The sequence below is a fragment of the Felis catus genome, chromosome E2, assembly GCF_018350175.1.
Source record: "Felis catus isolate Fca126 chromosome E2, F.catus_Fca126_mat1.0, whole genome shotgun sequence".
NCBI classification, from domain to species: domain Eukaryota; kingdom Metazoa; phylum Chordata; class Mammalia; order Carnivora; family Felidae; genus Felis; species Felis catus.
In genome coordinates, this window is record NC_058382.1 from 42,984,046 (window position 1) to 43,006,485 (window position 22,440).

The 22,440-nt window shown below is 49.3% G+C and overlaps 2 protein-coding genes across 4 annotated transcripts in view; both read right to left on the reverse strand.

Annotated features, from left to right (window-relative positions):
* Window positions 1-17,245, reverse strand: part of ATP6V0D1 (ATPase H+ transporting V0 subunit d1) — a 39,079-nt gene extending 21,834 nt beyond the window's left edge. The window contains exon 1 of the mRNA XM_003998130.6: window positions 17,005-17,245. Within this exon, the coding sequence (XP_003998179.1) occupies window positions 17,005-17,134 (130 nt within the window). The 5' untranslated portion in view covers window positions 17,135-17,245. The remainder of the gene's footprint in view (window positions 1-17,004) is intronic.
* Window positions 17,246-17,940: 695 nt separating this feature from the next.
* Window positions 17,941-20,998, reverse strand: LOC101100855 (agouti related neuropeptide). 3 transcript variants are annotated; one of them, XM_045045603.1, is made up of 6 exons: window positions 20,166-20,998; window positions 19,304-19,408; window positions 18,927-19,092; window positions 18,674-18,806; window positions 18,405-18,490; window positions 17,941-18,184 (listed from the first exon to the last, which is right to left on the reverse strand). In XM_045045603.1, exons 4-6 carry the CDS (start codon window positions 18,801-18,803, stop codon window positions 18,002-18,004), a joined length of 399 nt encoding a protein of 132 aa, XP_044901538.1. In that variant the 5' UTR covers window positions 18,804-18,806; window positions 18,927-19,092; window positions 19,304-19,408; window positions 20,166-20,998; the 3' UTR covers window positions 17,941-18,001. The 3 variants fall into 3 exon arrangements, with proteins under 3 accessions (XP_044901538.1, XP_019675464.1, XP_044901537.1); XM_019819905.2 differs by lacking the exon at window positions 19,304-19,408; XM_045045602.1 differs by having other exon boundaries at window positions 18,927-19,408.
* Window positions 20,999-22,440: the final 1,442 nt, after the last annotated feature.

The following is a 22,440-nucleotide window of genomic DNA, read 5'->3' on the forward strand; positions in this document are numbered from 1 at the left end:
TTAGGTGGCTGAGTGGGGTAGGGGAGTGAGAACCTGGGCTTTGGAGCTACAGTGACCTGGCTTCAAATCCTGTTTTGCAGCTTGGCTCTGAGCAGCTTGTGGATCCCACTGGATCCAGGCTCTTGGCTGGTCACCTGGTGAAAGGCTATGCAGTGCCAGCCTTCCAGGGCACCCGTGACAGACACCGAACAGAGGCAGTATTAGAACTGAGCACAGAATACCATACTCCATCTCTCCTGGCAGAGAGGATCCCACCCAGAGCTTCCCAACCATGACCCTCAGCCCCAGTCAGGTGGTATGTGTTCTCGTCTCCAGCCTACTGCTCAGGCTGTCCTATTCAATACTCCACAGAATGCCGCTGCCCTTCCTCTTCCTGGTTTGTCCCAATCCTTCCCCTCTGGCACGTTCTCCTCCCTACTGTAAAGGTTGTGGGGGTTCTTGTGCAGCATGGGCATGCAAACACACAGGTCCTGTTCTGCTGAAGGAGCAACAGAGCTGACTCAAAATCTGGGACTCCTGTCCCCAAGCTCAGGTCTCACCTCACCTACCAGCAAGATCACATAGAGTTCTGGGCAGCCCCATGGATGTGGACAGAGGCTAGGACCCAACTCTGCACCATCCACCACACCCTGAGCTGCTGCCCTGAGGGCCTTGTGAGCAGGCAGGAGGTGGCGCAGCCAAGGGCAGCTCCTGCTCCGTGGGAAGCCCCCAGGCTGGCGGGCCAGCAGTCTCGGGAAGAACCTGGAGTCCGCTGCTGGCATGGCCACATGCAAGTTACTGAGTTTCAGCTGGCGTGAAGCAGAGCCCCTGCAGGGAAAGGACAGTGAGTTCTCCTTCCTCGGTCCCTGGACCAACATTTTGTTTCATGCTGGAGGCCTTTCAGAGAGGTGAGGCTTTCACGGAGGGGGATGGGACTGATCCACAGAGGTGGTCCAGCTGACACTAGGGACCCGTGGCACTACTTGCCAGCATATCAGATACAGGGATCAAATGAGAGTGTCACTCCCCATGTCTAGGAGGCAGCAGGATGTCCGACCCAGGTTTACCACCCTCCTCTCTGCTCTAAGACAGGTGGCAGGTGGTGGTAGAGCCACATTTAATTACACTTAAGTTCTTAGGAACACCTTGTCCTTGAGGTGAGAGAATGAAAGCATCCCTCACATCCCATGAGGAAGTCCACCTATCCGACAGTCAGGAGGGTGCCAGGCAGGCGATAGCCCCACGTGCCAAAGGGAGGGGCAAAACTGGTTATTGCTGCACCCAGGGCAAGTTCCAAGTAACTCTCCTCTGAGCGGAGATCCGCCTGGATATCCCCTCACCAGAACATCCCCACCCAGGCCCTAAGGCTCCATTGGGACTGGCATGTCCCAGGAGACACAGGGCTTGGAAGGCAGCTTGCCTGTGTTCCCCTGCCACAGCCCAGCCTGAGAACCAAGCGGCCCAGCCTCGCCCTGGGAGGTAGGGGCCACACCTCTGCGGCTGCCCTGCACTTTGACCTTGAGCAAGCTCTTCCCCAGGCTTGCCACCACAGTTGTAGAACCTGCAGGTGGCAGTGGATCTGGGCCTGCAAGGAAGAGCTTCTTTTCATTTTACCAAAGATGTTAGGTTTGCTTGGGTGTAAGTGAGAGAGGTAAAGTGGTCCGGCATGGCCAGGGGCCAGGCAGCCCAGAGAGGGCCAGCTGTGGCACTGAGCTTGCTCAAAAGCCGGCCCATGCCCATGTCTGGTTCCCAGGGCCCAGTGGCCTGTACTGCCTGAGTGATCCTGTCAGCCTTTGATGCTGGGCTTCTGTTCTACAAGCATAGGCCTCTGGAGGAAGGATGCTAAGAAAAGCTGAGACTCACTCGGATGCGGGAAGGGCAGGTTTAGGGCCCCCAGTGGCTACTGTTCACAGTGAGATTAAGTCAGGTCAGGCTGCAGTATCCTGCCAGCTCCGTGGTGCTTAGAGCCAAAGCTATGGAAATAATCGTTTTGCTGAGACTTAGGCCCTACGGATGGGCTCACTGGATCAAATCTCATTTGGGGCTATAAGCCATGCTGCTCTTAGCACAAAGTTGCATTTACTGCAGCTCATAGAAACTGGAAACAGCCCAGGCCAGAAGCAGAGTTGACCCATTTTATACCCATGACCAGCAGAGCCAAGAAGCTTAGGCCAGGCAGGAAGTGGCAGGAGCAGTAAGCATCCAGGCTGGTCCTGGATAGCACCCTCACACCCATTTACCCAACCTGCTCAAGGACCTGGCAGGACATGTACAGGGTAAGCAGTAACACGCCAGACTGAACATGATCAGTGTGTGGATTTGGGCCAGCCCTGGGATAGGTGGGCACCTGCTCAGGGAGCCTCACAGCAGAGGCTAGGTTCAAATGACAGAAGCCAATGGAGGAATGGGGGTGACAGTGAGGCATGGAGCCTGGGCCAATAGAAAAGGGGGACCCCATCTTCCTCCCAGGCCTTGCCATGTGGTATCTGCCTTGGAACTTAAAAGGGTAAGGGGGTGGTGAAGATGGATGAGCTACCACCCATGACCTGGCAGCCTTAGGGCCCTGTGTGCTGGGTCATGTGTTGTAGCTCATTCCTTGACTCCCAACCCTTTAATGTCTACATTAGATGACATATGGCAAGGCCTGGGAGAATGGTGAGGGGCCTCAAAAGCAGGGCCTCTTTCACCTGACCACCACTTCCTGAATGGGGGGCCAGGCACACAGAGGCATGATTTAGGCATCCTTTAGCGAACATATGCAGGAATAAGAAAGAAAGGACCAAAGAATATAGAGTGATTGGATAGGAGGAGCCAAGACAGGTGTCAGGAGGTTGTAAGCAAACCCTTGGCCCTCACCTGGACCCAACTTCCCAGGTAAAATAAGAGGGCTGAATAGGGTTGGCCAGCTCTGAAACTGTCTACCTGGTCAGACCTAGGTCACATTGACTCTCCACAACTCAGCCCCTGAGGGCCACTCAAGGGCCTAGGGTGAGCCTAGAGGCCTGGCTACCCAAGAAGCAGCCTTGGCAGAACCAACGGCAGGTGCAGGGGAGGTCTGGCTTTGTGGAGCCTCTGAGCAGCCACCAGAGCAGGGCCAGGCAGGAAAGGCTGAGTTGCAACAGTGAGGACACCAAGATGACTCCTTAGAGGGGAAAGCCCCATCCACCAGCCAAATGCAAAGCCTCAGCTGAGGTTAAGGCCTGAAAAAAACTGCTGCCTGAGTAGCCAAGGAGAGACAAAATCTGGGCAAGTGCCCAGGGCCAGGCCAGAGTTGGCCAGGAAAGCAGTGCCCAGCACCCAGTCAGGGCCGTTCCTCCACATACCCCTTTCCCCTGCCACAAGTTTGCCTCCCATTCCTCAGGACCACGAGAGTTCACTAGGGGGCAGCCCCAGTCCAGGCTCTCAAGCTACAGGGTGCTGGATGCAGATAGGTAGAGCAGGTATCAGGCTACACAAGAGCAATCTAACCTACTAATTGGACCTTCAGAGCCTTGACCCTCCTGCCTCTAAAAGAGGAGGAATATTCCAGTGCAGGACAGATTTAAAAAAAAAAAATCAGCCAAGAAGTGTTAAATGAGGCAGAAGCCAGGGAGGTCAATGGAAAGATCCCTCAAATTGGGGTGCAAAGGGAGAGTTGTCAATCACCTGATAACAACTCCTTTCCAGCGTGACTGTAACATACCTACAGTGCCTACAGAGTTTGGGGTGCCTGGTGTGGACCTCTCCCAGAGTCACTCTACCCACACGCTCCTATATATGTGCCACATGAACACCTATGCGTCCTAAAGTGCTGAAAGAAGTTGGGAGGAGTCTGTCCTGAGGATCAATTTTCCCTCTCCTGGAGGGACCAGGGTTGCAGGACAAAAGTGGAAGCCACCTGGGGAAGAGTGATGCTCCTGGGAGGAAATATGGCCCTGACCCCAGGCAGCCTCAAACTCCTGCTTGGGGCCTATAAGACCCCTGGTTCATGGCTAGTACACTGTCCTCTGCTACTCTGACTGAGAGCTGCTAGCATGACCCAGGTGGGGGTAAATGAGGACAGATTGACGGTTAAGGCTGGAGCATTGTGCACTGAGCATGAAGGTGGAGAGCCTCAGAGAATGTCCCCTGGCCTCTCCTTTCCAACCCAGGAAGCCGGGGCACAGGAGGTGAGAGCAGGAAGAAATGGACAGGAGACACCTAGCTGTGAGTCCTACTTAATCTGAGAAGGCCAAATGGGACTTGGGTGAGGGAGAGAAGTAGAGCCCAGGACAGAGTCCCAAGGGACAGTGGCCACAGGCAGGTGCTGTGCAGAAAAGCAGAGGAAGGGCAGCCTGGGTGACTCACTAGTCCAGCCCCCCCCTCCCCCCCACCTCTCTACCAGCCAAATGGTCCTGGCACACCCCCTTGTGGCCACAGGGAGGATGGCTTTGTAAACAGCAAGGGGCTCCACTCTTCCTCCCTCTCAATGCCCCACCAATCTAACCCCTGCCTCAGACTTCTGGTCCCAATCCCCCCAGCCAGCAATCCCTGGGGGAGGAGGCTACAGGCACCCATAGAGCCACATAGGAATGTGTCATAAAGAATCAAGGTAGACAGGAGTCTGAGAAAGCCAGAATGGAGACAAGGTGGGCTTGACTCTAGTCATGAGGGATTGGTTGACCGAGGAGCAAGACTGGAGAGACTGGAGAGGAAGTCTGGGCATCCTCAGTCCCCGATGCTTGTTTACTAGCTCAGCCAGATCCTCCCAAGTCTCCAAATCCCTTTATCCAGCTCTCTACCGGACCCCACCCCACCCCCTCTGCTGCCTAAAGCTGTATCTTAAAAAAGCAGGTGCTGGGGCCCATGCCTGGCTCAGTCAACTCTTGATCTCAAGGTTGTGAGTCTGAGTTCCACGTTGGGTGTAGCGATTTCTTAAAAATTAAAAATAAAAAACACTTAAAAGCAGGTGCTCAATAACCCAGAAACAGGACAATCTATGCCATGGCACACCCCTCCAAGATGGGGACCTTAGCTTTTCCTCCCCTGTACACCAAAGCCCAGTACTCTGCCAGCACAAATAATGAGCTGTCGCCCATCTGATCACATAAGTATCTATTGAGCATTCACTCTGGCTAGGCATTGTGCTATTGAATCCTCACAGCCTACAAGCGATTTCATTCTACAGGTGGGCAAATAAGCTTCGAGATGCTAAATCACATGCTTAGCATCACATAGCTGGCCAGAAAGGAAGCCATGGTCTGCCTGATGCCCTGCCTCAGGTCCCGGCAACCCAGGCTCCTGACCCCAAGCAAGCACAGATGAGTTACAGGAGAGGCCACTACATCACGTCCTCACACCTATTCATTCTTGATGCAGACCCTCCAACAACCTGGAGTGTGTTTGACCGCTGAGCCCAAAGCACAAGAACAGCTACAAGTCAGTAAAAGGGGCTGGGGTGCTGTAGCAGGCACCGTGACTACAGTAGGGTGCCTGAGTGGGAGGTCCGACAGGGGGGCCAGGGACGAAACTATTGGAAGCATACTGGGCACTCAGGGACAAAGGTTCCTTCCATCTCATTTCAAATCTAACAGCCCTGATGTGAGCTTGCTCAGTGTGTGCCACTAAGAAAGAAGGAAGGGGAGACTAATACATTCCAGAAGGGTTTTATGCAAAATATTTAAACTAAGATGTTGGGACCTTTCCTTCTCTACCATCCTGAAACCCTGGTCACACAGAAAGCCTATCTTCAAGAGGCCTGGATAGCTTACATTTGCCTATGCTGACGCCACCTCAAAAGGCCCTAGTCTTGGGTACAGTCACTGGCTCCACCTCAGAAACCAGGCCCAAGAAATCACTGAGTAAATCCATGAAAAAGTGTGTTCTCGCCCAGCAGAGCAAGTTCTGACACGACCCCTGGGGCAGGGCTTGTGAAACAGGGGCTAGCAGGTCCCTGTGCTACAGTACATACATACAAAGTGCAAGATGTAATCAGGGAACAGAGAGCAAGAAGGGGGGTGTGGAGCAGGTGAAAAAGGCAAGAGAAAAACAGCTGAAAGAGAGGTGAGCAAAACAAAAACCCAGGGGCCCTGGGTCACCAGCCCTCAACTACCATCTGGGCTCTGAGTCTTCAGGTGTAAAGAGAAGGGGCCCAAAGGGGGTTCCGTAAGACACAGAGCAGCCCCACAAGGCTATGAACCAAAATCTGGAAGTCAAGTGCTCAGGGTCACCAGCAGAGATCTCATCTTGGGTGGCTGTTGGGTGGGAACAGCTTCTCTGCATACTTACATGTTCTAATTTCCCTTATTTTAGATACCTTTATCAGATGTCTTAAATTATAAAATATTTGTTCACTGCAATACATCCAAAGAGTACATAAAATAAAAATGCACATGTTCCTCCCTAGCCTCTCCGATCCCTCTCTCCAGAGGCTGCTACTCTAGACCAATTGGCATCTGTGCTTCTCAATACTTTTCCATGTGCATATAATATCTTATTAAAATGGGAACACATTAACAATATATTTCTAAATCAGTCCTTATAGAACTCCATGCTTTGCAACACTTGGCATAGTATCCTACGGTAAGGACAGAACATGGTTTATTTAACCACACCCCTGTCGATGAATATCCTGTTGGTGCTAACAGGTTGCTGTTACCACCAAGGCTGGTGTGAACACCTCTATACATGGCATCCTGTGCTAATCTAGAGGGGCACAATCCTGTGAGCGGGGCTATAGGGACGCAAGAGAACATATACAGGCATGTTTTAACAAGGTGGGTAAAACCTGTCCCCCAAAAGGTCCACACTGAGTCACCCTTCCACCAACTTTATTTTTAGAATTAAAAAAAGAAAATATGTTTAGTCAAAAACAAAAACAAAACGACCAGCATGCCCAGTCATGCAACAGAACGCACGGCAGGGATCAGAAGGGGAATCCCTGGCTGTTGCTCTCCCTTCGCCACTTGCCAAATTAGGCTCCACGCCAGGTGTCCTCATCAGACCACACTTGTGTCCACTTGGCCTGTCCTTAAGGCTGTTCCCCAGCCTCCTGGCAGGACTCACGGGCAGCACTGGGCTTCTAAGGGAGACATGCCCTGGCTGCGAGCCAATAGATGGCCGAGTGTGGGCTGAAATGCTGCCAGCCAGCCAGCGTACTGACGACTTCCAGATTGGTATCTTTAGTGCTACTTCCCCTGAGCTCCAGACCCACACAGCCACCTCCCTCTGACTCTCCCAACTCAGCACATCTGAGACAGAACACTTCCTCTTCCACCCTATCCATACCCCAAACCATCTCCTCCTCTGGTGGAGGACCCACCAATAATCCGTGCCAGCTCATCGATTACTGGGTATCAAAGGTCTCTTCACTCAGCGATGCCACTGCCTAGGGACATGGGACAACATGGATCCTCAAACACTGAGGGGAACACTTCAGGTGTGTATGGGGCCAGGCCCTCATAGCTCAGAGACTCCAGGTGCTTGTTCCCTTCATTCTGCAGTGCAAACTCTCCTGAGTCATTGCCTTCTCCCAATGCCCCTGAGCTCCTCTCCCTTGCTTGTGGCCAGTGTTCTGTCAGGACCTTGTTATCTCTTCCTTCAAAACACATCCGACTCAGAGGAATTTGGACTGAGCTAAGCTCGTCTTCCTGTCCAAACAATGGTCCTCTAACTTCAATAATTCAATACAGTCTCCTTTGACCAACAAAATGCAATACACAAAATATTTCCAGGCAAAACTATAAACAGACATTTCCCACACATTGACCTTGACCCTAACCCTAAGAATCTCTATACCTTCCCTTCCTTTTTTTTTTTTTTTATCTTTTTACACATCCCGCCTGAACTGTGTGTCCAAGACACCCACAGCTTTTTCACGAACCAGCCTGATGCATCTATCCATACATACTCAGCCATGCACATCCCTGACATGTGTCCTACTCTCTCTTCCCAGTTCCTAAAACTCCTCTGACACCCTATGAAGTTTCATGTTTCTGAGACTGCTAGCGCCATTATTCTTCCCACCTCCTTGGCCTTGCTGATTTTTTTAAATAACAGCTTTACTGAGATATAATTCATATGCTATACAATTTTCCCATTTAAGGTGTATAATTCAATCAGTCTTAGCATATTCACAAAATTGTGTGATCATCACCACCATCAATTTTAGAACATTTCGTTCAAAATAAACCCTGTACCCTTTTAGCCATCATTCCCCACCTGCTCCCGTCCCACTAAAATGTATCCTATGCCTACTGTATATTCGATACTATCTGTCCATTAGACAGGCACACTTGCCCTCAGGCAAAACCTGTGTGACATGTTTTCTTTACCCACTCAGAGGCCCACTGTGGCAACTGTCTCCTAGGAGTGATGGGAGGGAATGACCATGGTGGGAACAGCTGGCTTCCCTAACTGTTCACCTGGCACCAGGCCCTGCACTTACACTTCACCCATGTCTCAAAGAGATGCTATTAATATTTCCCACAGTACAGCTGAGGACAAATGACTTGCCCAAGGTCACAAAGCCAGTAAGCGGCTGAGCTGAGATTAGTTCCCTAGTGAGCTCTGCTCTGTCCATATGTTATCTCTGCCCATACACTCCATGCACTGCTGTCACCTTCTAGTCCCACTCTCCTCTGTTCTCATTAAGGTCACCATGACCTCTAAAAAAAAGGTCACCATGACCTCTGAATGGTAAAACCAAGTGGAAGGCTGTCTGACTTTACTTCAATCTCTTGGCCACATTTGGCATTCATCACTGTTTCTTTTTCAGGTTCTCTGCTGGGGCTACCCACCTGTTAGGGGATGCCTTTCACCTTTCTGGAAGGACCCCTTTCCTGGGGGAGGGTCCCATGTTGAGCCTCTCCTCTTCTGACTCTATGCTCTCTCTTGGAGACAGCAGCCACACTACTACCCTGATTCCCAAGGCTGTATCCCAAGTTCACACTCACTCCAGAACACCAAAAATAGCCTGCACATCATCACTCAAATGGCTCACAGATCCCTTAATCCCATCTTTTCAGTCTTTCTCCAAACTTCTTTTCTACATCCCACCATCATTTCACTCTGCCACCTACATAGCTGCCTATGCCAGAGATGAGGACATCAGCTTTGACTTTTCCTTCCTCCTCAGTTCCTTATCCAACCCCTCAAGTCCTATCAATTCCTCTTCCTAAAATTCCCCCACGATCATCCTTGCCAATGCCAAAGGCAAGCTGTCATCATCTCTGACCTGTATTGCTTACAAAACTCTGCAAATTGTTCTTCCCACCTCTGGTATGGCCCCCACCTCCAATCCACTTTTCACACTGCAGGTACATTCTAAAGGACAAGTCCAATAGTTTTACGTGCCCATCCCTCACTCAGGACAAAGCACTTCCTCTACAGCTTTTGCAATCCTTCAAGAGCTGATCTCTGTCTTACTCTGCAGCCATACTCCTAGCCACACCACAGTTAGTGCTGAACGACTTGCCACTCCCAGAAGACACCACTTACATTAGCATTTGCAGTTTCATGTGACTAGAGATTGGCCAAGCCCCGCCTACAGTATTGCTTTATTCTTCCCATAAGACACTGTCTCTTGTGAAAAGGTGTTGAAATGCAGAAGGAGATGTTGTAATGAAGACAAGGAACTCAGAACAAAGAGGGATAAAGTGTTCTAGAAGACAGCCAGCACATCATACATAGGGACTCTCAATTATGGTCCCTGAGTATCTAATTCACTAGCTTTCCTCCTCCTGAATATTAATTATATTTCTTTACAAGAAGAAGGAGATGGCCTGACTGGCCTAGGTGCCTCCATTCCAAATTACAAAACTGGCATCTGGCATCCATCAGCTGAATTGTGACTGCATTAGCTAGCCATATGCTTTTCTCTATTTTCCAAGTTCCTGAGTAAGAAGAGAGCTAATCCAAAGAAAAATCCTGCAAACAATGACCACCCCAGTAGCAATGAGAACTCCTTAGACTCATTCTGATCTAAATACCATTTTCCAATAAAAAGAACCAGGTATCTGGGGCACCTGGGTGGCTCAGTTGGTTGGGCGTCCAACTCCAGCTCAGGTCATGATCTCATGGTCTGTGAGTTCGAGCCCCACGTCAGGCTCTGTGCTGACAGCTCAGAGCCTGGAGCCTGCTTCAGATTCTGTGTCTCCCTGTCTCTCTGCCCCTCCCCAGCTCGTGCTCTGTCTCTCTCTGTCAAAAATAAATAAACATTAAAAAAAAAAAAAAAAAGAACCAGGTATCCTAAAAGAAATGATGACAGTAGGTCTGGGTCAGGAAATGTATGAGATAAAGTTAGAACATACTGTGGGGTGCCTGGGTGGCTCAGTCGGTTAAGCATCCGACTCTTTATTTCAGCTCAGGTTATGATCTCACAATCGTGAGATTGAGACCCGGATTGGGCTTCATGCTGGATGTAGAGTCTGCTTAAGAGTCTCTCTTTCCCTCTGCCCCTTCCCCACGCACGTGTGCTCGCTCTCTCTCTCTCTCTCTCTCTCTCTCAAAAAAGAAAAAATTGAACATACTGTCATCTTGGAAGAAAAGCTCTCAAGGGCTACAGGGTTGTGTCAGAAAGACTTGACAGCCTGGGGCACCTGGGTGGCTCAGTTGGTTAGGCAACCAACTCTCGATTTTGGTTCCAGTCATGGTCTCACGGTTAGTGGGTTCAAGCCCCGAACTCTCAGTGTGGAGCCTGTTTGGGATATTCTCTCTCTCTCTCTCTCTCTCTCTCTCTCTCTCTCTCTCCTTCTCACTCTCTGTCCCTCCCCTACTTGCACATGTGCACTCTCTCTCAAAATAAATAAACTTAAAAAAAAAAAAAAGACTCAACAGCCTATTGAATAAGCTCCCACTGGACAAGGGACAATTCAAGCATCAATACAAAGATTGAAAGACAACAAAAAATATCAAAATCCATGTGTGCATTATGATACTATACAAACAAAAAGACCAAACAAACCTCATTAGTCATCTTTGAAGGATTTTGGAGAACCAACTCATTATTTTGAAAATTGATAAATACAGGAAAGAATCAAGCATTTATCCTATCTTGCTTATACAAACTGTATTTCAGGGTTAAAATTAGTGGAAGTTTCCAATCATAGAAGTATTCAAGCTAGCAAATGCAGAAGGAAACATAGGATTAGAAAATCACCATTTTGTAACACCTAATAAAATAATGGTTCTAGGCAATAAATGTCCATGATTCCTTATGTCACAAAAAGAGAAACAACTAGATATTATGTGTCTCCCAATGGAAGTACAAAATCACCTACTAAATATTCTTTTCAAAAAAAAAAACGAACTACAATCTGATCAAGCCTCTAAATCTAACTACCATTTTATAGGAAAAACATGGACAGAGGAACATGTTCAATTATAAACACATCAAGGATGGAGTCAGCAAAACTGAGATGCAGGGGGAAATCCATAAATCAAATGACCCAGTTTCTTCAATAAGTAAAAGGGGGGGTGCCTGGGTGGCTCAGTCGTTTAAGTGTCTGACTTTGACTCAGGTCATGGTTTCATGGTTCATGGGTTCAAGCCCCGGGTTGGGCTCTGTGCTGACAGCTCAGAACCTGGAGCCTGCTTTGGATTCTGTGTTTCCCCTTTTCTGTGCCCCTCCCCTGCTCACACTCTGTGTGTGTGTGTGTGTGTGTGTGTGTGTGTGTGTGTGTGTGTGTCTCAAAAATAAATAAACATTAAACAAAAAATTTTTTAATAAGTAAAAGGAAAAATAAGAGACAGAGAATCTATGTATTAAAAGAACTGAGGCTCCTGGGTGGCTCAATCAGTTAAGTGTCTGACTCTTGGTTTCAGCTCAGGTCATGATTTCACAGTTCATGAGTTCGAGTCCCACATTAGCTCTGCACTAACAGTGCAGAGCCTGCTTGGGATTCTCTCTCTCCCTCTCTCTCTCTCTCTCTCTCTCTCTCTCTCTCTGCCCCACCCCTGCTTGCTCTGTGTCTCTCAAAAATAAATAAATAAACTTAAAAAATTTTTTTTTAAAATAAAAGACCTAAGGGGCGCCTGGGTGGCTCAGCTGGTTGAGCATCTGACTCCTGATTTTGGCTCAGGTCATGATCTCACGGTTCATGAGATCAAGCCCCATATCGGGCTCTGCACTGAGAGCACAGAGCCTACTTGGGATTCTCTTTCCATCTCTCTCTGCCCCTCCTGCACTCGCACACACTTTCTCTCTAAAAATAAATAAATAAACATTTAAAATAAATGAATGAGTGAATGAATGAATGACCTGAGACCGCATCAACCAGTTAAAATGTATGGATCATATTTGGATCCTGACTGAAAAAAATCGTATGTTTTTTTCAAAGTTTATTTATTTATTTTGAGACAGAGACAAAGTGCGAGTAGGGGAGGGGCAGAGAGAGAGAAGAGAGCAAGAATCCCAAGCATGCTCCGCACCAGTGCAGAGCCCCATGCAGGGCTCGAACCCATGAACTGTGAGATCATGACCTGAGTCGAAGTGTGATGCTCAACAAACTGAGCCACCCAGATGCCCCTGAAACATATCATATTAAAAAAAAAAACACAAACATCTGGGGGGCACCTGGGTGGCTCAGTCAGTTAAGTGTCCAACTTCAGCTCAGGTCATGATCTCGTGGTTTGTGGGTTCAAGCTCCATGTTGGGCTCTGTGCTGACAGCGCTGAGCCTGCTTGGAATTCTCTCTCCCTCTCTCTATTCCTTCCTGCCTCTCTCCCCCTTAAAAATTTTTTTAAAAAATCGGAGGTAACCAGAGAAATCCAAACACTAAATGGATATTAGATGATATTAACAAATTATTTTTTCTTTTACAGGAAGAATAATAGTGTTGCAGGGTTTTTTAAAAAATTAGTCACGACCTTTTTCAGAGATATTGAAATATTTACAACTGAAATGATTTGTTGTCTTGGATTTACTGCAAAATAATTTAGGAGTTAGGGAGCAAGTAGAGCTATTATTGAAACAAGACTGATAACTGTCATGATGACAAGAATCGATCATTGTTGCAGTTTATGATTATTACTTATGGGTTCATTCTACTATTCCTTCTAGTTTGTAGATGTTTGACAATATCCATAGTAAATAGTTTTAAAGAGAAAAGAGGAAGGGAGAAACTCCAGAGGCCAGAACTGGAGCCTCGCTCACACCTGAATTTCCCACATCCAGACAGACAAATTAATGCTCTTAGGCTGAACCCAGGGTCAAAGCTAAGAGTTCAGGTTCAGAACTATTATAATGCCTGAAATAGCTGCTTGGCTTGTTTATATGGCCCAGGGGCTGGCACACAGTAGGCCTTCAGGATGAGCAAACAAACATTTGAACATTGAAGGAACACTATATATGCTCCTAACGTTCGAAATACATCATACAACCCAAAATTTGGCAGGCCTTTGTGGAAGGTGGTGCTCCATACCATCAGTATCTGCTCCCACAGTCGATGCTAAGGAGTCAGAGGCTTCCTCCCCTGGGCTAAGCCTCTTTTTCAAAACAAGGGTCTGGGTTTCCAAAAGATTTGTACCCTTGTCCCCCACAATCTGCCACCCAGGGCTTCTTTTGGTCCCTCTGTCCGGCCCAACAATTTCTGCCTTGACATGCTGGTCTCTCTGCCTGAAATGCTCTTCCCCCCAGCTCTCTGCATGGCTGGCTCCTTCTCATTGTTCACATCTCAGCTCAAATATCCTTATCTCAGCAGGGCCTTAAGCCGCCACACTCTCTAAATAAAGTTCCCTTGTGATTCTCTATCACTTCTCCACTGTCACTTTCATGGGTATTGTCTTCAATATGTAATTATATATTTACTTCACTTTAAAATATCATTAACAGGGGTACTTAGCTGGCTCAGTCAGAAGAGCATGTGACTCTTGATCTCAGGGTCATGAGTTCGAGCCTCATGCAGCATGTAGAGATTAAATAAATAAAACTTTTTAAAAAATAAAATAATAACAGTAGCTAACACACTGACTCAGCACTTACCATGTGCCAAGTTCATGCTAAGGGCTTTATATGAATTATCTTGTTTAACCTTCATAACCAGGCCATGAAGTAGGTGCCGTTATTAATACCATTTTACACATGATAAAACTCTGGATAGAGATGTTACATGGCCACAGAGCCATGAAGTAGTAAAACTACATTTGTAATTTCTATGCAATACTGATCTCTTAATATCTTCCCCCTGCCCCCACTGACCTCCATCCCCAGACTATGAAGGTCAGGAGAATATCATGCCACAAAATATCTCAGCCCCTATCACAGTACCTGGCATAAAATATGTGCTTCGTAAGTATATGCTGAACAAATGAAAACATTCAAAGTAATACTGTATGATTTCTCTTTGTGTATCTCTGACCCACCTCCTCTTCCCCAAAATTCCCAGCACAAGACTCAGCTCCCAGAAGGTTCTATACATATCTAGAAACACTCAGAGTTAAAAAGTGCTTTTGAGACCAACCAACTCTTCTCCCTAAGTTCACCAAAAAGATAGGACCTCTCCGGGTTCTTTTCCCTACCTCTGAGTATAGACTATCAAGCAAGATGGACAATGGAGACCATATGAGCTTCAGAGGTCCTAAGAGACTGAGTTCTAGCAGAAGAGATCAGTAGCAGAGGCCCTGATGGAGTGGAATCCAGGGAGGAAGGCTAGGGTATGGTGGAGGGTATGCACTTACCCTCTGCCCAATGCCCTGTGCCTTCTGGGAACTGTCCAACACCTGATGCAGATTCTTTGGAAACCTCGTCACTTCAGGACACACCTACTGATCTCACTAAGGACCAAAAGCTTTGTTAGTCTCCCCTCCCCTCTCTTCTTTCCCCTGGAGATAGGAAGGCAAAAACACCCAGCAACAAAGTCCGCTGGTATCAACTTCAGAAGAAGTGAAGAACTTTATGCAGAGGATAATGGGGTTTCTGGTCACTCCTGCTTCTGGTTATCCCCAGCCCCTGAAAGTTTTGAGCATCTCCAACACACAGGATCCCAAGAATCCCAATTTCAATGTTGAGAAACTTCTAGGTAAGAGCACAGACAACCACAGGAAATGTAACTAGGTGTAGAGGACAACATTCTAGGCTAGCATGACCACAAAGAGGCTCTAACATGGGGTGCTACTGGGGCTGGGCCTTGAAGAGTGGGAATCACTGGGTTTCATGGAGATGAGAAGGACACAGAGGGAATGGCAGGTGCAATGTAGTGGAAACAAGAGCTAGCATTTATCTAGCACATATTCTGTGCTTGTTGCTGGGCTTCATATTCACATGTAAAAGCTTGTTCACATGTAAAAGCCTATGAAATAGTTGATGATAATATACCAGATGAAGAATCTAAGGCCCAGAGGTGTTAAATAACTTGTCTAAGGTAATCCAGTAATTACCAGGGCTGGAATTCAAACTCAAATTTGTCCATCCCTGGGGTCCATCACACCATACGCACCAAGAGTCTCAGGTGGAATGGCTTGTGCGAGGGAGAGGAGTATGTATGGAAGAGCAAGGGAATCCTTGAATGAGACCCTAAAGATCTAGATGGTATGCCACAAGGCAGGCCATGTGCTGAGCAGTGCTGCAGGAAGAATGCCCTGACACATCTCTGGAGGATAACGGTGGAAGGGGCTGTTGGGAAGATGGGAACCCAATGCCCCCAGAAGCTCTACACAAAGAGGAAGGACAGGCAACAGCATGAGTGAGGAAAGCCTAGGAAAGAACAAGTTTGCCAAATGCCAGTTGGTAATCAATGGTGTTCACCTTCGGATTTAAGCAAAGAATGATCTCCTTCCAGTCCCAGCCAGTCCACAAAACTCACATTGAATGCCAACTGTATGTCAGGCCCTGCCCCTGGCAGCCTCCCTCATTTCTCCTCCTTTTCCCAGGGAGGAAAATCAGGTGGCTGGCAGGCCCCTACAACCCAGCACCCTGAAATGCTCTCCTCTCTGTCCCACCACCACTCTCAAAAGGGAGAGGAACAGCTTTTCTTGTATATTTATGTTAAAATCACAAAGTCCACAATTATTGTATTTTAATTTCAATAAGTTTTAAAATTTAAAGATATTTATTTTCACTTTGCTGGTCTAGTTTGCAAGATAAACAATAGCTGGTTTTTAAAAATTGAATTGTCTTTTCACCTCAATAAGTTTTTGATGAGAAAAGTGTCTCGGGATGGTAAATCATCTTCCCCCTCCAGCTATCAACCATGGGGCCAGCAGTACCTCTGCTCAAGGCTATCTCTTGAGGATCAGGAATGAGAACTTACATCCCAGCCACAATGCCCTTCACTATCACCTGGGAAAGTGGGGACGCAGGGACACTTCTAAATCAGTGAATCTGATGCAGCTGTGCCTTGGGGAATCAAAACCAGTTGAGAGTGGAAGAAAGGGGACCTCATCTTCCCATCATTCTTGTGCTTTTTAAAATTTTTGTTCCAAGAGCAACCTTCTTGCTGAGGAGGTGGGATTTATTAGCCAAATACAAGTATAGGAACTTGGAGGGTCACCTCTTGCTCTCCGATCACTGACTTCAGAAGACTCTGCACAGCCAGTGGTTCGGGGATGGGAGGAAACTCTCACTAGGTTGGCTCAGCGATTCCCCAGAAAGGCTCACCCCGCCGACCAGGACTAAGACACAGTGATCCAATATGCCTCGATGTATGTCAGGCGGGAAGTGGAGGACTTTTCCGCTTAGGTTTCCTAAACGTTGCCACGGGGCAGTTCTCTGGCCACGTCAGAGTAAAGAGGTTTGGATGGACACCTCTCGCATCGACCAACCACTCTCGAGAGACCCTCTTTTCCAAACTACACGGCAGGCATAAGGGGGAAGAGGCTGCCCCAAACGGAGGCTAACCACTGTTTTTCCTTTTTAAAGACTTGGTTGCGTTTGGGCCCGCGCGGAGCCGCAGGTCGAGGCAGATTCCCTTCTGGGGCCCCCGCCATCGGCCCTTGGATTCCCAGCGAGACCACTTAGGCCCTTCGAGAACCCCCGCCTCCGGCTTCCCCGCCCAGATCTCGGAACCCTGAGGCCTGGGCTAGTCTCCTTGCCGGCCTTTCAAGGCCCAGCCGTCCGGCCCCGCGGCTCACCCTCGAGCGTCTCGCACTGCACCAGGTTGAGGTAGTCCGCCTGGCTGAGCACCCCGGCCTTCAAGCCGCGCACCAGTCCCTCCAAGTAGCCATTGTCCACGTTGAAGTAAAGCTCCGGGAAGAACGACATGGCTGCGGCGCGGGCGGCGAGACCGGAGAACCCCGATCGACCGGCAGACAGCACGATTCCAAGATCAGCTGACGCAGCGCCAGCAGCGGACTGTCAAGCAGGTCAGGTGACGAGCGAACGTATCACGTGACCACAATGGGGCGGAGCCCTAGTGGCGCCCGACTTCCGGGTGGTTTCATACGAAAGCATTGCGCAAGTGTGGGCCCTCTGGCGCCTGCGCGGCTAGGGTTGGCTTGCCTCTCGCGTCGGGGCTTGACCTGCTTGGAGTGTCGGAGGCCGGCCGCGTGGTGGCGCACGTGGCCGCGAGGATTCGAGTGGGCCCTCTAGCTTTCCAGGGTCTGGTAGACCCGGCACTAAGGGGCAGGAGGAGTTAAGATGGGAGTGAGCGGTGGTTCTTATGCTTGGAGATATTCCAGACTGTTGAGTCAGTCTTATCCCGAAAGGAACTACGGTTGGCGGCGGGGGGAGAAGGCAGGCTTCGCTGGGGTCGCACGTCCAGTTAGCTGCAAGCCGACCCTAGAGCCTAATGCTTACTGGCCAGCCTGGAGTTACAGCCCTATGTGCACCGCGCGCTGCACCCGCATTTATTGTACAAGATTATGGAAGGCTGGAGCCCGGCCCTTCTCTGGCTCCCCAGCTGTGCCTGGCACCATGAAAGCATGCATGTAAGTGATTCAGATGATGGTAACCTAGACCCTGCGGTAGGTGTGTGTGTGTGGTTTCTTGGCTTGGCGGCAACCCCACCCCTGCTGTGACTTCCATGACCTCCCTCCTCCGACGGCCACGTTCGAAATAACGCCACAGCCTTGGGGTTGGTCCCAACCTTTATTCGCTACCCCTGTCCAGCCTCGACCCCGCGTCGGCCCACTAGGTACGGCTGCAGGGGATCGTGGCAGTACCCAGCTTGCGGCAATAGCAGAAGGCGTTGAAGAAACGGCAGTAGCATGTGGCACATGGGTCGCAACACGATACCTGGTGTCCCAGACAGGACTCCTGCAGCCTTACACAGCGTCGCGGGGAGCGTGGCTCGCGGCCCTCCGGATCTAGTACCTACAGGAGTTGGGGAGCAGGAATGTAGGCATGGGCCTCCAAAGGCAGGTGCAGGGATCTCACCTACCTCAGTCCAGGCTGGATGGCAGTGGAGCATGGAGAGAATGGTCTTGCATTATCACCTCAGGTGAGGGTGTCATGAGGTGGAGAGTGGGGATGATTGTTTGCCTGATGTCCCCTCCCAAGGTCTGTGGCCTCACCCCTTTCCCTGAGCAATTACCTCTGTCAAGGCCTCAGCCTCCTGTAGCAGAGCTTCTATGGACTGTTCTGCGCTTGTCCGTTTCAGTGGAGGCTGCTGGCCCAGGCCTGGAACAGATGATGTGAGGCCAGAGCCCTGCCCGCCTCCCCGCACCCCCCCCCCCCCATGCACAAAACACCCACCTCCCAGGTCTGGGATGGGAAAGGGGGAAGGAGGGCTCATACCAAGCAGGATAATTTGTGGCCAGAGATATCCAGGCTCCACCCAGCTCCACCCCTGCCCATACTGACCTGGCAGCTCTGGGAACAGGGCCTGGTCAGGCCTTCTGATGCCTTCCAGAGGGGCCAAGCCCCTCTGAGCTTCCTGCATAGGGGGAAGTGTCAGCAGCAGGGCCCAGCTCAGCAGCACTGCAGTCAGCATGACCTGACCATCAGGAAGACCCACCACTTAGTCCTTCCTCATCCTTGATGCACCCTCCAGGTGCCCTACCCCAGAGAGAGACCTCCCAAAGAGCAGGAGTCTCTGCCCAACCAGAGGACTTACCTCTGCTTGCTGGATCCTTGCCTGGAGAGTTTCTGGCCACCCTGAGCCCACAGCTTATATGTCAGGGTCTAATGAAGGCCCCACACGTGACTGCTGCCTTCAGCCAGGGCATGAAGGTGGGGGCATAGCTCAGGCCTCTCTCCCTACACCTGGGTTTTTGGGTGCTCTGTAAGAGGGGTGCCCAGCTCTAATTTTTGGTGAGGTCCCCAGGTGCTAATCAAAGTTTGGGAACAAGAGAGGGTGCCCAGAACCCCCAAATTTCTGCAGGACAGGGACCTGGATAGGGATGGGGAGGTTGGACAGGCTGGAGCCATTAGCAATAACAAGGCAGGCAGCCCTGAGAACTTAATTTAATTTGTGGCCCCGGAGATGCTCACTCAGACCCTGTGTGGCATGTTGTTTCCTTTGCTTCCAGGAATTTTGGTCAAGGGCATTGAAGAGGGTGATGGGCCAGTGGCCAGAGTGGGGTGCAGACCTAAACCCTGGGGGGTTTTTGGAGGGAAAAAGGAGGGGAGAAGTCCACTTAGCCAAAACCAGGCCCTCCTGCCTCCATTCCTGGTCCTCCCCCGCCCCACCCCCGTGTCCCTTCAAGCTTCTCCAAGACCCCCACCCTTGCTTCTTCTCCCAAACCCTTTTCCGCCTGGGGTTCCTGGAAGCCAAGGAGGCAGAACGGACTGTTCCCTGGGTGGGCGAGCAGCTTCAAAGTAAAAAGCTTTCAGGCCGCCTGTCTCATTAGTGCTAATGGCTGTTCCTTTCCGCCCTGCTTTGTCAGGCCTGTGCCCACGCCTGGTCTCATCAGCATGAGGCCAGGGTGAGGACTGCCCGTTTGTGAAGATGGTAGAACACAAAGGACCCCACCTGCCTCTGCTTTCCCTCTCCCCTCTGGAGGCCTCTAACATACACTTGCCCATCAGGGAAAGGGGTACAGGCTGAATCATCTTTAAGGCCTCACTGTACAAACAGCTGGTCTGGGCCAGTAGGAGGATGAAGAGGCTGTTGGGGTTTGCCATCTGGGTTCACACAGGCTATTCTGCCCAGGATGAAGCCTGAGGAAGTCCTCCCAACAGCGGGTGTAAACCATATATTATCAGCTGACAGCCTTAGCCTTCGGCACCAACAATCACTCTTGGGGTTTGGTTGCATGGGGAGGCACCCCTCTGCAGATGGTGGGGCTGTGGCAGCTTCTTTCACAGATGGGCACTGATGTCTATTCTGGGATCGGGCTGGCAATGGGCTCACTTGTGGTTGACACAAGGTAAAAGTCCTAGGAGCTCGGAGAGTCACATACTACTGCCCAGAGGGAGGAGGCTAGGAAGTGAGGGAAAGCCTCAATGAAGAGCTGGTCCCTGGATAATCCAGCAAAGGGCCAACCCCGTTTCTCCCCCTGTCAATGCTACTGGCTATTTTGGTGACTCTGTCATAAAGTTGACCTGGTGTCAAGGCCTCCCTGGCAACGGACATTGACCTTTATTTCCCAGAGGCTACAGCTGGGCACAGTCGTCTACCCCAGGGCTTTCTCTTCTCAGAGTGGTATCAGGCACCAAGATCAGGCCCCCATCTTGGTGGGACCACTTGGAGCTCAAGAAGGGCAATGCATGAAACATACCTGAAGCACATTCCCCAAACCTTGTCCCCTGGCCCCATCCTTGGAGATTGTGGCTGAATAGCTGGTGGTGGGGAGCAGGGACTGCATGTGGATTTTGGAAAGGTGCCCTAGATGAGTTGAGGTAAGGGCTGTGAGCACTTGCCTGAGCCTGGTCAGCATCCATGCTGAGAATAGTTCTTCCTGTTCCAGGGGGCAACAGGGGGAGGTTGGTCACCCCTCAGTGTCTTTGCTCATCTATAGAGCGATGACTGTCTTCCCCTGGATGTGTGCAGGTGAAGACATGGACAGTGATGGACAAGGACTGAAGCAATCCTAAGGGCATCCCAGGTCTCTAGTCAGGTCCAATGGGGGAGACAGTTGAGAAAAACAACCATCAAAACACAGTAGAATGATGAGAGAATTATAAACATTGGACATTGGATGATGTTAAGGAATAATTGTTAATTTTTTTAGCTGTGATAATGGTATTGTGGTTACAATACCATTTTTTTAAAGTACTATTATCTTTTAGAGAAACATAATGAAGTATTTACTGATAAAATGTTATGAAATAATCGAAGGTAGGGGGAAATAGCAAGATACAATATAGATGAAACCAAATTTTTCACAAGTTGATAATTTGTTGAAATTGGGTGATGAGTACATGGGCTTCGCTAACCTATTACTGTTACCCTTGTGTATTAATTAAGAATAGGAAAAAATTAAGAATAGGAAATTAAGAATAGGAAAAAGGGGGGGGGGGCACCTGGGTGGCTCAGTTAAACATCCCACTTTGGCTCAGGTCATGATCTCACAGTTCGTGGGTTTGAGCCCCACGTCAGGCTCTGTGCTGGCAGCTCAGAGCCTGGAGCCTGTTTCAGATTCTGTATCTCCCTCTCTCTCTGCCCTTCCCCTGCTCATGCTCTGTCTCTCTCTGTCTCAAAAATAAATAAACGTTTAAAAAAATTTTTTTTTTTAATTTTTTTTTTTTTTTAATTAAAAAAGGGGCACCTGGGTGGCTCAGTCAGTTAAGTGTCTTACTTTGGCTCAGGTCATGATCTCACAGTTCATGTGAATTCTAACCCCTCTGTGCTGACAGCTCAGAGCCTGGAGCCTGCTTTGGATTCTTTCTGCATCTCCCTCTCTCTCGGCCCCTCCCCTGCTCTCATTCTGTCTTTGTCTCTGTCTCTCTCAAAAATAAATAAACATTGAAAAAAAATTTTTTTAATTAAAAACAAAGGGAATTATTTAAAACCCAGTGGGATAAATTTGTTGATAGAAGAATGCCCCAGGGGCATGTGGGACCAGGAAAGGTACCTACCCCAGCTGAGGGAGGGGCAGGAAGTTGGCTAGGGAAGGCTTTCTGGGACAGGAAATTTTACTCATTCATGAAGCTTGAGTAAGAATCAAGGAAGGAGCCAGGCAAGGGACAATAGAAGTTTCCTGGACCCATAACTGGCACATGGTTTACCAAGCTGCCTAGTTCTACAGCTTAACACTGGTACAGGCTTTGCTCCAAGACTGCCTCTGGCCTGATGAACCCCAGACTGATAAGCAGTCAGTAGACTCTCCCCTGGGGGCAGGGAGCCAGCTGAATCCCAGAGTTGATTCAATCAGTGAGTGAGTCAGCAGCCATCTATAGCCACCTCTACATTGTACTACTACTGTGAGTGCACACAGGCTCAGACCATAGCCACAGGAGCCTAGCAACCCTGTGCCACACAATTGGAATCCAGAGGAGGAGATCAGCATTGGTTTATATCTTTCCCACCCTGCCTTCATGCCTTCCAACACTGTCACCTGGCCCCCTCCGACCACCACTGAATTGACGCAAAACAATTCTGTGGGCTTCTTGTCATAGCTCTTTGTATATATCTATACCTATATCTAAAGTGAAATTTCCATTGTCTTATCAAATTTTATTTGTTT